General features: G+C 38.3%; 1 protein-coding gene across 5 annotated transcripts in view; it reads left to right on the forward strand.

The window, feature by feature from the left end:
- The window catches only part of wnk4a (WNK lysine deficient protein kinase 4a), a 94,163-nt gene that overhangs the window by 44,907 nt on the left and 33,867 nt on the right, over window positions 1-15,389 (forward strand). For 4 of the 5 annotated variants that reach the window (XM_059956494.1, XM_059956492.1, XM_059956490.1 and 1 more), the window contains exons 5-9: window positions 461-549; window positions 2,915-3,137; window positions 9,694-10,045; window positions 12,359-12,474; window positions 15,279-15,349. In XM_059956494.1, coding sequence (XP_059812477.1) covers window positions 461-549; window positions 2,915-3,137; window positions 9,694-10,045; window positions 12,359-12,474; window positions 15,279-15,349 — 851 coding nt within the window. The remainder of the gene's footprint in view (window positions 1-460; window positions 550-2,914; window positions 3,138-9,693; window positions 10,046-12,358; window positions 12,475-15,278; window positions 15,350-15,389) is intronic. The other variant, XM_059956491.1, reaches the window with a different exon arrangement.

Here is a 15,389-nt window from a genome sequence, read left to right on the forward strand (position 1 = left end):
TGGTGAAGGTAATTATTGGGTGTGTTTGCATAAATGATGGGGCAGAGGTAGAGTGGGATAATATCAGGGTGGCTGACTTAGGAAATGATTATTCATCTTGCCATCAAAGCTTGGTGGGGTAAGGAGCAATAACTAGCATTGCAAAATGAATGAAGGAACCTACACAGAGAATGATTTGGTCAATAATTTTCCAGCAATGGACCAGGTAGGTCAGATCTGCTTCACTGATTGAGGCCAAGCCATTTGCAACAGTAAGTGATCACAGTGGAGTAATAGCGCAGGAATAACTACAGCCTTCTAATCACAAATACAAAGTTATAATGTCAGGATATAACATACATGTAAAGTTTCTTAGTTCCTCTACTTAGAATAATTAAATCAGGCTATCCAGTTCATCATTATCAAATTCAACACTTTCATCTACTTGGTTGCCCTGAACTTCTATATTGTTTTTCTGTAGGGTGTTAAGCCAGCCAGTTTTAACAAGGTAAAAGTCCCAGAACTTAAAGAGATTATTGAAGGATGTATCCGCCAAAACAAGGATGAGAGGTAAGAATCTGGTGATGATTGGTTTAATGGAAGAAGGTTATCTGATAGTGTCCATTTATGACATTTGAATCATCCATGTGGCCAAATATTGCATGGGGAATTTCTCATCTTTTAAATGAAAAGATTAAAATGTATGCTGAAGTTTCAGTTTCTGTATCAGAAATGTATACTTGCTAATTTTGTATATTCTATGTATAAAAAAAACTTTTGAAAGTCAAACTGAATGTCAGACTTTAATAAATGTTTCTAAATGGCCCGTTATAGTGCTACTTCTCTTTAAACAAGCTGATATGCATCATGATATATTAGCATATACGGTTAAATGCATGCTTGTTTTGTTACAATTTTATGCCTTCCTGATTGTGAATAAGTATTTTATGTTTAATCGCTCAGTTGATTTGTACTCCTGAAGGGAAGTTACAGGCCTTGAGCTGAGTTTCCAGAAATGTTAATGGGAAGTCTTCATTCAAAAGCAGCCAGGATCTTGTGTGCATATTGGAACCCCTGAGGCACAAAGCAACAATGGGCCTCTGGCTTCACCCTGACTGAGCTATGAGCACCCAATAGGCATTGTTTGCCAGTGAACACCAAGCTGATGTGATGGCCCAAAGAGTGATGTGATGACTAAATCAGGAGGGGCTGTGGGATAGGATGAGCAGGAATGAGAAAAGGGAAGGTAAATGACGTTTGGGGGAAGGTAAAGCAATCAAGGGGGAAGTCAGTGCTCAGAGAATGGAGAAACAGCTGAGGTAACATAGATACTGGTGGTTCATGGGAGAAAACAGAGGCTACCCTTGAGTTTTAGTAGAGGGTTGTGGGGTTGTTCAAATATATAAACAAGAGAGAGCAGCTTACAGTTGGTGATAGTGAATGGAGAGGAACAAATTGTTTAAAATTGGGATTGGGATTGGCTCCAGCTCCTGCTTGTTCTGCATTCAAGTGAGAATAGTCCCAACATTTGTGCCCTCTAAAAGGGTATTTTAGATATCTTTTTATCTGTCCTACCCTAGCATAATTCATCATAATACTGTAGGAGAAAGTCTGAACAAATTTTAGGCCCCTTAATGTAAAGTGGAAAGTCCAGTTCAACTCAAGAACCTTGGACAGCTATATATCTGCTTGCATTAACATGGTGGCTGGAGTGCCTCTGCCTGATAACAAGCATGACCTTCCTGCAGTCACATTGGTGGTTGAGGTAGCAATTCAATGCCTAAAGAATAGCAAAGCACAAGGAACTTGACCATTTTGCAGCATAAAATCTAATCCATCCCCACCAGTGAACACATTTAAATCAATCTGCACCCCTGTTCCTGGTCCAATACATTTTATCTGCCTCTCCCTGTTATCACTGAAAGACAGATAAAGAATCTTTCATCTCCAGGCTTTTTGTGCACTATTTTATTGTGATCACTTGCAGATGAAAAGCCTCCTCTAATTGTCCAAAGGTCACTTGAGCAGAGTATAATTACAGTTAAAAAATCATAATGGCATAAACTCTGAATGATATTTAATCATGAATCTAAAGAGACAGCATCATGACATTGTACGGGTAGTTTAGTGGTGCTTAATATAAAAAATAGGCATTGGTTAACCCACTCAGCTCTTGACCAAGTTGTATGATCACAGCTGATCCTCGTCTCAATGCCATATTCTCACTCTCTCCATAAGATCATAAGACATAAGAGCAGAAATATGCTATTTGGAACATCGAGTCAGCTCCACCATTCTGCCATGGCTGGTTTATTATCCCTCTCAACCCCATTCACTTGCTTTCTCCCGGTAACTTTTGACACCCTTTCTAATCAAGACTCCTATCAACCTCCCCTTTACATATACTCAATGACATCGCTTCCACAACAGTCTGTGGCAGTGAATTCTACAGATTCACCAACCTCTGGCTAAAGAAATTTCTCCTCATCTCTGTTCTAAAGGGATGTCCTTGGATTCTGAGGCTGTACCCTCTGGTCCTAGACTCCTCTCCTATAGGATCAAATGATCAAATGGGCAAGTTAAAAAGTCGGAATTGCAATATTTATTTGAATTATACATTCCCAAAACCATTCCCAAAAAAATGTATATAAAAATTGAATCCATGTTGAAATCTTGTTCTATAAAGGTGCCAGGTATCAGTTTACCTTTGAGGAGCTGAGACATATTTCTCCAGTATTTGTTTTTATTAGTTGGCCAATGTAATCTGAAGATGCTTGGAAATATTTGCCATTGTGCATTTACTCAAGATGTAGCAACCGTTTTTATGCAAACCTTTGAGAATCCAAATGACTTTAAAAATTCAACATCTTTGGGGAAGTATTAGTTACAAAATCCAGGAATCAGCTTAATCCTAGCGTCCTATTCTATTTTCGAGCAGGTACACCATTCAGGACCTTCTTGACCATTCATTCTTCCAAGAGGACACTGGTGTTCATGTGGAACTTGCTGAAGAAGACGATGGAGCGAAATCTGCCCTAAAACTCTGGCTCCGCATGGATGAATCAAAGAAACTCCATGGCAAATACAAAGACAATAAAGCCATAGAGTTCTTCTTTGAACTATATAAGGATGTTTCAGAAGAGGTGGCCCAGGAAATGGTAAAATTACTGCTACTTCCTTCTGTATAGTGTTATTGCTTAGAACAGATAACACGGTAGATTCTGTTGGTTTAAACTGCTTAAAACGACCAATGTACACTCAGTGGCCACTTCATTAGGTATGTCCTGTAACTAATAAAGTAGCCACTGATGTTTGTTCATGGTCTTCTGCTGCTGAAGCCAATCCATTTCAAGGTTGGGATGTGATGTATATTCAGAGATGCTCTTCTGCATACCACAGTTGTAATGCATGGTTATTAGAGCTACTGTCACCTTGCTGTCAGCTTGAACCGGTTTGGCCATCCTCCTCTGACATCTCTCATTAAAAGGGTGTTTTTGCCCACAGAACTCCCACTCACTGCATGTTTTTTTTTGTTTTTCACACCATTCTCTGTGAACTCTAGAGTCTATTGTGCATGAAAATCTCAGGGGATCAGCAGTTTCTGAGATGCTCAAATCACCCCATCTGGCACCAACAATCATTCCACGGTCAAAGTCACTTTGTTCACATTCCTTCCCCATTCGTGCATTTGGTCCGAACAACAACTGAACCCCTTGACCATGTCTGCATGCTTTTATGCATTGAGTTGCTGCCACATGATTGGCTGATTAGATATTTACACTAACGAGCAGGTATACACATGTAAAGTAGCCACTGAGTATATATAACTGTAGTATAATTCAATGTGCCACAGGTAGCTGGATCCCACATACAGCAATGTGACAATCTGAATGTGCTATGATGAGATCTAAAAGTACTGTAAATCAGGCGAATATTCTTTAAATTATAATTGTTGAAAATAACCTTGAATAATTAAAAGCATGAGAAGAAGCAGGCCTTTCATCTCTTTTGTGCTGCTGAATCAATCAGTGCAATCATTGCTTATCTTTTATCTCAGCATCACTTTCCTTTGTCAACACCATTTCCATTGATATTCAAAAATAAATCAATTGCTGTCTTCGATATTCAGTGTATATTCAGTCATTCTCAGTGACTGAGCTTCCACAGCTCTCCATTTCAAAATCCCTGCGTGAAAGAATTTTTTTCTCTGTAGTGAATGGTTAACCTCTTATTTTCAGATTCTGGCCCCCAAGTCTGGTATGTGCTGCTCTGTGAAGTCCAGTAAGAAATTTATATCTTTCAGTAAGATTATTTCCAATCCTTCTAAACTCTTAGCCTATCTCTAGCCACAAACATCCCAGGAATCAATCTCATTTCTATAAAACACTGATTTGGCCACTTTCTGGGTATTGTGGTCCAGTTCTCAATGCTACCTGAAAAATTCCAAAGGCTCTTGAGAGAGTACATCAAAAATTTACTTCGATGATGGCAGGACTGATAGACGTTGACTATGTGGATAGACCACATACATTGTTTTCCATGAACCAGAGGCAGTTGCAAAGACATCTGATACAAGTGATTAAAATCACAATGAGTATTGAACTGTTTCCATTGTCAGAAGGTTCAAGATCTGGGAAGCATAGAATGAGAGTGATTGCCACAAGAACAAAAAGTGATATGAGGAAAATTGTGCATACAGTGAAAGTATTTATAGCCTGGAAGGCAATGTTCGGTAATATTGGAAGTGGAGGGAGTCTGAATAAATATCTGAAAGAGAAGAATTTCTAAATCTAGTTAGCTCACTCTTACAAAGAACTAGTACCGATCCAGTGGCCAAAAATGACTTCCTTTAATACTGTAACTATTCTGTGATTCTGTTTGTCAAATCCTAGTTACACTCCCTGTATTGAAATAATTCCTTCCTTGGGTACAAGACCTATTGAAGTATTCCTAAGGCAAGATGACCCAACCGTGGCTGACAAGGGAAGTCAAAGACAGCATAAAAGCAAAAGTAAACACAAGTTAGACCTGCATTTCGGACTCTCATGTCTTCTCTTGAATTAGTTTAATGTTTTGCAGTTACAAAGCATAACACATAATATAGCAAAAACTACTGGGAAGTTAGAGAATTGGGAAGTTTTTAAAAACCAAGGTAAGCTAGCCTATAATATAAAAGAGGAAACAAAATGTTTTTCAGATATATAAACAGTAAAAGAGAGGCAAGAATGGATATCGGACAGTTTGAAAATGACAGTGGAGAGGTAGTAATGGTGACAAAGAAATGGCAGACAAACTTAAATATTTTGCGTCAGTCTTCACTGTGGAAGACTGAGCAGTAAGCCAGAAATTTGAGAGAATTTGAGGGCAGAAGTGAGTGTTGTTGCTAAGAAGAAGGTGCTTGGGAAGCTGAAAGGTCTGAAGGTAGATAAGTCACCTGGACAAGGTGAACTGCACCACAGGGTTCAGAAAGGGGTTGTTGAAGAGATTGTTGGAAACATTTTGGAATCTATTATTAAGAATGAGGTTTCTGGATATTTGGAGGCACATGATAAAATAGGCCAAAGTCAGCATGGTTTCCTTAAGGGGAACTCTTGCTTGAAAAATCTGCTAGAGTTCTTTGAGCAAATAAAAGGCAGGATAGACAAAGGATAGTCAGTGGATATTGTTCATTTGGATTTTTGGAAGATCTTTGACAAGGTGCTGCACATGAAGCTGCTTAACAAGATAAATAGCCCATCCCCATGGTATTTCAGGAAAGATACTAGCATAGATCGATTGGCTGACTGGCAGGAGGCATAGAGTGGGAATAAAGGAAGCCTATTCCAGTTGGCTGCCAGTGACTAATGGTGTTCTGAAGGTGTCAGTGTTAGGACCACTTCATTTAATGGTATACAGTGATTTGAATGATGGGATGTTGGCTTTGCGGCCAAGTTTACAGACCATATGAAGATGGGTAGAGGGGCAGGTAATGTTGAGGAAGCAGGAAGTTTACAGAAGGACTTGGACAGATTGGGAGAATGGGCAAAGAAGTGGCAGATGAAATATTATGTAGGGAAGTGTATGGTCATGCACTTGGTAGAAAGAGTAAAAGCATACACTATTTTCTGAATGGGGAAAAATTCAAAAATCAGAGGTACAAAGGGACTTTGCAGTCCTTGTGCAGGATTCCCTAAAGGTTAACTTGCAGGTTGACTCAATGGCAAGGAAGGCAAATACAATGTTAACATTCATTTCGAGAGGACTAGAATATAAAAGCAAGGATATAATGCTGAAGCTTTATAAGGCATTGGTCAGACCACACTTGGGAGTATTGTGAGCAGTTTTGGTACCCTTATATAAGAAAAGATATGCTGGCATTGGAAAAGGTCTTCAGGGCATTTATGAGAATGATTCTGGAAATGAAATAATGGATCTCATTGAAACCTATTGAATATTGAAAGGCCTAGATAGAGTGGACATGGAGAGGATGTTTCTCTGAGTGGGGAGTCTAGAATAGACAGTCTCAGAATAGAGAGGTGTCCATTTAGAACAGCAATGAGTAGCAATTTCCAGCTAGAGGATGGTGATTCTGTGGAATTCATTACCACAGATGGCTGGAGAGGTCAAGTCATTTTGGTATATTTAAAGCAGGGGTTATTATGTTCTTGATTAGTCAAGGAGTCAAAGGTTACGGGGAGAAGGAGAATGTGGTACGAAAGCAATACATCAGCCATGATAGAATGGTGGAGCAGACTTGATGTGCCAAATGATCGCATTCTGTTCCTATGTCTTATGGACCTGTGCAAAATACTCCTGTCGTGGGATCACTTCCATAATTGCCTTAAGTCTTTACTCCTGCACTCAAATTCTCTTGCAGTAAAAGCCAATGAAACATTTGCTTTCTTAACTTCCTGCTGTGCCGACATGTTAATTTTTAGTGATTGGCCAACAAGGTTACCCAAATCCCTCTGGAGCTAACACCTTTCAAACTTTCATCATTTAAAAATACTTTGATTTTTTTTCTCTCCAGTGAAATGGATATAACATATTCCATCAGATCTATCTCACTCATTTATTTTGCTAATTTACAAATATACAGTATCCTCCACACAATTCATACTGCAACCCACCTTTGTATTATCAACAAGCTTCGATGTGTTACATTTGGTCTGCTTATCCAGTGCATTTGTTTAGATTGTGAACAACTTGTATCTCAGCACTGAACCCTGTGGTTCACCACTAGTTACTACCGCCAAACTTGAAAATGATTTGTTTGTTCAGACTTTTTCTTTTCTGCTTTTTAACCATCCACTGTTTCTCTTTTATGTTGTTTTATCCCAAATCCACCATGAAAATAGATACAGGATTCATGATTCAATTTTATTCATCACGTGTACATCGGAACATAGAGTGAAATGCATTGTTTGCGTTAACAACCAACACACCCAAGGGTTGCTGGGACAGCCCGCAAGTGTTGCCACCCATTCCAGTGCCAACTTAGCCTGCCCACAATGTTCAGCAGATTTAATTTGTGAAAAATTATGGAAGCTATTGTCACTGCAAATAGGTTTAGGTATGTTGGATCCGACTGTTGAATTTTAATTGTCATTTTCTCTGCTGTTTAACAATTAATTATATGCTAGTATTTTAAGTAGCCTTTATAAACCTAACAGTTTAATAGGCCTCTAGTGCCTATACAAAGTATAATTCTGGAAGCTTCTTAGCTTCTTTGTTGTTTCATTACGTTGCTAGTATTTTATCATTGGCAATTTTTACTACGGTATTAAATAAGTATTTTCTCATTGCATTACTGTTACCTAACAAATTTTCTTATCGCTGGGTATAAAAGTACTTGTTTTATGGTAGACACTATCTTCAGTTTCTCTCTTCTTCAAGTAGTGAGACCCCTGTCATTGTTCTGTTCAACTTCCTTTAGTTCAATTGACTCTTAATAAAATGATCGTGTAGCAACAACTTTTGTGCCTTGGTTCTGACTTCTAAAAGAACCTTGGATTTAAACACCAGAATCCAATAGATACTCCATTACTTTGTTCTGGGATCATATTTTCCTGAAGGTCTCTTGCCTCTCATTTACACATCTTCCCTGCACTAACACATCCAACTTGATGTCCCATCAAGAGTTCACTGGAGCATGTTCTGCAGCAAATATAAAAATCTGGCATTAAAACCCTGTTTTTTTTTAATTATTATAGCTCATAATAAACTTTTTTCCTGCCTTGTCAATTCTCAGTGATTGGTATTTGTCAGTAAAATTAAAATCATATTTTGCTTCTATTTTTTATTCACATAATAAGTCTTGCCAGTTAAGCAACATTCTCTATTAGAAAGGTCTCAGATTCAGTCTACAATCTATGCCTAATTAGCTATGGTCTGCGACTTTGCTGAAGTTGGCTTCAATAAGTTTTCAATTTGAGAAAGAAATAGCAGATAAATTTTCACTATGAAAGGTCGCACAAAATTCTAGCTGAACCTGGCCATCTGTGTTTGTTAATCCGTTCCCCAAAAGGAGTCGCTTCTTTCAGTTGAAAATTCGTAGAGGGGAAACAAATGTAAGGATAATGGCAAAAAGTCCATCTGATGAAATCCTTCAACTTGATGTCCAATTCCCTTGATTAATATTTCAGACCATTGCAATCGCTGCATTGAAACTCTTCTCATCATTCCCTCTGTTTTTTTATATTTTAAACTGTAAAATAGTTTTAAAATTTCTTGCTTCAGCCAATTACTATCTCTGTAACTCTAGCAGCTACAAATTTCCTCTGATGGGTGAATTCAACAAAAAGGCATGACTTAAAACATTAAGCAAGACTACTTGGGAATAAAATTAAGAAGCATTTTCTTTCTCTGCAAAAGTTACTAGAGATTTAGGGCTCAAACCCTCAGAAGGGTGTGGATGTCAGATCAATTAAAATTTTCAAAGCTAAGATCAATTGATTTGGGTTTCAACAAAAAATAGATAAAGGAAAACTAGTTTGAGATCAACCAGGGTTGGATTTATTTCTTATTTCATTCTAGATATGGGCAGCACTTACAGTGTTGACATTCCCACTCACCTTGGCTACCCTTGAGAAAGTGCTGGTGGGGTTTCTTTATGCACTTGTAGGCTGTGAGGTGAAGATAATCCCATTACATTGAGCAGAGATTACAGGATTTTGACAATGATGATGAGGAACAGACAAGTTTTGTAATTTGGAAAAGATCTTGGAAGTGATAGTGTTTGTATATATTCTCCAAGTGATCAAGTGAGTTTCCTCTGGGTGCTTCTGTTTCTTCCAACATTCCAAAAGATGCATGGGTTAGTGAATTGTGGGCATGCTATGTTGACACCAGAAGCATGGCAACACTTGCGGGCTGCCCCCAGTACATTTTTGGGTTGTGTTGGTTGTAGATGCACGCAATGCATTTCACTGTATGTTTCGATATTTCAATGTACTTGTGACAAATAAAGCTAATCTTTAATCGTAGTTCTCATCCCAGTTTCAGACTAATGTGCTAAACCCAAAATATAGCTTCAAATGGAACTCATAGAACTTAGTGGAACTAAAGTTTGGAGATGGATTACAACACCCATATTCTTCTACAATGCACTGCAACCACAGATGAGTTTCTACTTCATGGTGGGTTAGAGAGGATCAAAAATTGTAAATGTGATATTACTTTCTCCCACTAATAATGTTCACCCACTGCTGAATATGTAATGTGTCTCTTCATTAGGTGACCTTGGGTTTTGTCTGTGAGGCTGACTACAAATTAGTTGCAAAGGCCATCAAAGACCGTGTGACTGAGGTCAAGAGAAAGCGCGAGCGAAACCAACGCATACAGGAGGAGCTGAAAAAAAAAGAGCAAGAGAAAAAGAAAAAGATTTGTGAGCTCTTGGAAGAACTGAACTTGCCCCAAGACGGAACCGAAAGTGCAGCTGGAGTTGCTCAGCCACCACAGTCTCTAGCCACCACACGTCCCATTGAAACACTACTGAATTCTCCCTTTCCACCAGAGCCTGAGGAGCCAGAGGCTGATCAGCATCAGACTTTTCGATATAGGAACACGAATTATTCTTCAGCTACATGTAAGACTGAAGATGAATCATTTAGTTTCAAATCCCAATTTTCCTTGAAATATGTTAGTGAAGTAATGTTGCTTAAATAATAAGCTAGACATACTGAATCGAAATGGACCTGCTGAAAACAGTTTATACGAAGGGTGATTGATAAGATCATGGCCTAAGGTAGAAGGAGTCAATTTTAGAAAATCTAGCACATTTATTTTTCAACATATTCCCCTCCTACATTTACACACTTAGTCCAGCAGTTGTGGAGCATGCAGATCTTGGACCTCCAGAAAGTGTCCACAGCAGGGGTTTTTGATAAGTTTGTGGCCCAAGGTAGAAGGAGATGAGTTATACAGCTCTCGTTACATGCACATGTAGTTCAACTCTTTGAGTGATTATGCAGAAAGTTTGAAATTAATAACTCATCTCCTTCTACCTTAGGCCACAAACTTATCAATTATCCTGATGCGTTATGAACTGATGAGTTATTAACTTCAAACTTTCTGCATAATCACTCAAAGAGTTCACCTGCACGTGCATGTAACGAGAGCTGTATAACTCATCTCCTTCTACCTTAGGCCACAAACTTATCAATCATCCCAGCTGTGGACACTTTCTGGAGGTCCAAGATCCGTATGCTCCATGATCGCTGGACTAAGTGTGTAAATGTAGGAGGGGACTATGTTGAAAAACAAATGTGCTAGGTTTTCTAAAATTGACTCCTTCTACCTTAGGCCACAAACTTATCAATCACCCCTCATAGTTCTGATCTAGAAAAGATATGGGGGTGGAATGTAGCTCATTATTTCCACAACACTGATCATACAGTATTGTATCTGCTGACTGACCATAATGTGACACATCTGATGCTCTGTTTCATTGACATCATCCCTCTAACCTCTCTCATTCCTATCATATTGTATGATGAAACTATGATTAATTTCATTTTATATACCTCCTGGCATTTTAGTAGTCCTCAATTCTAACACTAACCCTGCCTTTATTAAAGGATACAAAACAGTTTAATTCTTGGTCCTCTCCCATTTGACCCTGGGGAAAACAAAGGGGCATTGTGTGGAAAATCTCCAATGGCATTTGAAACTGTTTCTAAACCACAAAGATGTATATGGATTTATTTCATGGAATAGTGGATTTGCTAGGAAAGTCATAAACAAAGTTATTAATAAAGAGATCAGGTTATTTGTGGATATTTTTCACTTTCTACTCAGTTGTAAAATAGAAAAAAAACTTAAGAAAATTAAATCTATTTTTTAAGCTCCCAACTAGAGTTTAAACCTCTAAAACTTAAAAGGGATAGGCTGATGGCAAATTCCTCACATTAAGGTTTCTGGTACCCATCTGGCCATCAGTATAGATCACAGGATTCAAAGCAAACCTGGCTGCATCCAAATTGATTGCATTGGAGGAAATATGATTATAAATAGTTTTGTGGATTCCTTGGTCACTGTACCTGCAGTCCATTGCACATCTACTTTCAAAATAATTACATGCCTACTTACATCCATCTTTGATTGCTAGAGTTTAATGCATCCTACAATGTCAGCCACCAGTTGCACTCTACTTCCAGACTTAGCTCCAATCTTGGGAGAGGAGTATAATGAAGATTCTTCACCCCGTTAATGCCAATGTCCAAAGGTGATTTGCACTCCCATTGAAATTCATGTCTTTTGAGTCCGAGAAGTCATAAAACACAACAGCACAGAAATGGGCCCTTCAGCCCATCTAGTCCATGCTGAACTACTACTCTACTTAGTTCCATTGACCTGGTCCTGGACCATAGTCCTCCATGCTCCTCCCATCCATGTACTTATCCAATTTTCTCTTAAGTGTTGAAATTGAACCCGTATCCATCACTTTCACTGACAGCTTGTTTCACACTCTCACCGCCTTCTGAGTGGAGAATTTACTCCTCATGATCCCCTTAAATATTTCACTTTTCACCCTTAATCCATGACCACTAGTTCTAATCTCACCCAACTTCAGAGGAAAAATTCTGCTTGCATTTACCCTATCTATAGCCCATAGTTGCATTAAGTTGTGATGTCATGAAAACTAAACATGTTTTGTTTCAAAAATAGACTTTATTCATGATAAAAAAAGTATGTATACAATGGGAGAAAAAATGCAAAAAAAATCATTTATGTTATTGGTCAATAAACTTGGCAGTATTTTTATAGGCAAGTCGTGACATTCACCTGAATGTCAATGGATTGTTAATTGTGTTCCTGATTAAAATGTAACAGGAAGAATATATTAACAAGACCATTTTCAAACAAATTACATTCATTATTTTCTCCACGTTTTTATCAGCTGATTGTGAGACTGATGGTTATTTGAGTTCTTCTGGATTCTTGGATTCCTGTGACAACTTGCACATGGCTGGCCAGTTAGCCCCAAAGTCTGGAATTGGTCTCCAATTTCCTGCTGTAAGTAAATTTCAAGCAGATGCAAACTCCTCAACTTGTTCAGACAACATCAAGTTTTATGAAAGTAAACTCTTTATTTAAGAACAACTTTGTTTAAGGGCATTTTGTCATCAATATTTGCAGTTGTGTTCTGGACGACTTGGTAATATTGAAAGTCTCATTCCAAAAGTCAGATAGTTTTGAGAAATATTGGAGAATCTTCTCCAAGCAAATGAACAGAGACTTCAGTTGCGCTTTTCATTTTGCACCTCTTAATTTTCATGCATAGCGCAATTGTTCAATCTTACCACTTGGTTTCCTGTTGGAAATAAGTTAATATACTGTGCAGCTTGCTATATTGGACAATCCCTATTACAGTCTTGTGTTACTGTTTGACATAATTCCAAAAGCATTGTCTACAAGGAAGTCCTGACAATATATTGTGAAAATAAATTGAAATGGGACAAATACTTCAGATAATTTCAAGTTCTCAATTACTTCCAAAGCCTAAAGTCAAATGAAGGAAGCTAATGAAAATAAGAAGCTATACAGGATTTATGCTCTTGGGATAAATATAAAGCAGTTGATTGAAGTACAAGGGAAATCAGAAAGACTGAAAGAAAAAAAAGGAAATTATAGTCCAGTTAACCTAACTTCAGTGGTTGGGAAAGTGTAGAGTCTATTATTAAGGATGAGGTTTTGAGGTACTTGGAGATGAATGATAAAATAAGTCAAAGTCAGCGTGGTTTCTGTAAAAGGAAATCTTGCCTGACAAATCTGTTAAGAGTTCTTCAAGGAAGTAACAAGCAGGGTGGACAAAAAGAGAGGCAGTGGATAATATTTACTTGGATTATCAGAAGGCATTTGATAAGGTGCCACACAAGACTGTTTAGCAAGATTAAATCTTATGTCATTACAGGGCAGATACTGGCATGGATAGCGGAATGGCTGACAGGCAGCGAGTGGAAATAAATGGGGTCTTTTCTGGTTGGCTGTTGGTGACTAGTGGTGTTCCTCAGGACGTCAGTATTGGGACCACTGCTTTTCATGTTGTTTGTCAATGATTTAGATAATGGAATTGATGGCTTTGTGGCAAAGTTTGTGGATGATATGAAGATAGGTGGAGCGATAGGTAGTGCTGAGGAAGGAACGTGATTGCAGCAGGACTTAGACAAATTGGAAGAATGGGCAAAAAGGTGGCAGATAGAATACAGTTTTGGGAAATGTATGATAATGCAATTTGGTAAAAGGATCAATAGTGCAGACTATTATCTAAATGAGGAGAAGTTTCAAACATCAGAGGTGCAGAGGGAATTAGGAGTTCTCGCGCAAGACTCCCGAAAGATTAATTTACAGGTTGAGTCTGATAAAGAAGGCAAATACAATGTTGGTATTTATTTCAAGGGGAATAGAATATAAAAGCAAGGAGATAATGCTCAGCCTTTATAAGATACTAGTCGGGCCACACTTGTCAACAGTTTTGGGCCCCATATCTCGGAATGGATGTGTTGTCATTGGAGAGAGTCCAGAGGAGATTCACAAGGATGATTCTGGGAATGAAGCAGTTAATGTATGAGGTACATTTGGCAGCTTTGGGTCTGTACTCACTGGAATTAAGAAGAATGTGGGGGGGGGGGGTGATCTCATTGAAACTTACCGAATGTTGAAAGGACTAGATAGGGTGGATGTGGAGAGGATGTTTCCTCTGGTGGGGGTATCCAGAACTAGAGGACACAGTTTCAAAACAGAGGGGCAATCTTTTAGAACAGAGATAAGGAGGAATTTTTTAGCCGAAGAGTAGTGAATCTGTGGAACATGTTGCCACAGCCTGTGGCGGAGGCTAAGTCCGTGTGTATATTTAAAGTGGGAGGTGATTGTTTCCTGATCGGTGACGGCATAAAAAAATATAGTGAGAAGGCAGGTGTATGGGGTTGAGTGAGATCTGGAATCAGCCATGATGGAATGGCAGAGCATACCTGATGGGCTGAATGGCCTAATTCTGTTCCTATGTCTTATGGTCATGCATCTAAAAGATGAAACAACCAGACTATGAAAGTTCCAAAGACAGAGGCTATGATTTGAAGACAATTAATGAATATACAATGGGTAGAACCAGATGACTTGAAGGGGCTACCTAAGGATGGGAGAGAGGACAGAACTTTAAGGAGACTTTGTTAATGAACAAAGACCTGAAGTTTTAAACAATTATCACAGCTTAGGTCTAAAGAGCTATGAACATTGTGTCAGTGGGAAGTCATTTGAGGATAACTTAGAAGTGTACAGTGATAGATATTATCAAAGACTTTGAACACATACCGTACAAGTCAAAAATATCCATTGTTCAGTACAGTGCTCACGGTAAGCATCCTCAGATTGAAATTACACATCTATACTGGAATGATCTTGTTTGAAAATGCACAGCATTTCATTGATTAAGTTAGAACCTCTCAAGCAATAGGATACTGAAGAGTAAAGTGTACCTTCCATAATTTTGGAAAGTACTGATCTTATAGGATGAATTAAAGTATTTTACAAACTAAACAGTAATATTGAAGAAGCCTTCAGTATCTATTGAGTAACCCTCTATCCTTGCCACCTGGGCAGTAAAACACTGAGATGAACGGGAGGTAATCATTCCCTTGTTGTACAGCTCATCCAGTTTTATTGCAATGGAAGTTAGGGCAATTGTACAATATGCTTCACTCTACAAGATTACTACCTGAACTTTTAGTTATTTTGATTACAGAGCTGTTTTAATTTGGTTAGTAGTTTATGTAAATGAATATGGTATTATTCTTATTTTGTTCTATGTCTTTTTATTTCAGAGCATTGCAGTGACCATTCCCTCAAAACAATATTCATCAATTCACGGTGGGCTAATTTCACCAGGTGATAGGTAAATCAAAATGATTAATCCATGACTTGATATTTTTAAA

Source organism: Hypanus sabinus, chromosome X1 (genome assembly GCF_030144855.1).
Source record: "Hypanus sabinus isolate sHypSab1 chromosome X1, sHypSab1.hap1, whole genome shotgun sequence".
Lineage (NCBI taxonomy): Eukaryota > Metazoa > Chordata > Chondrichthyes > Myliobatiformes > Dasyatidae > Hypanus > Hypanus sabinus.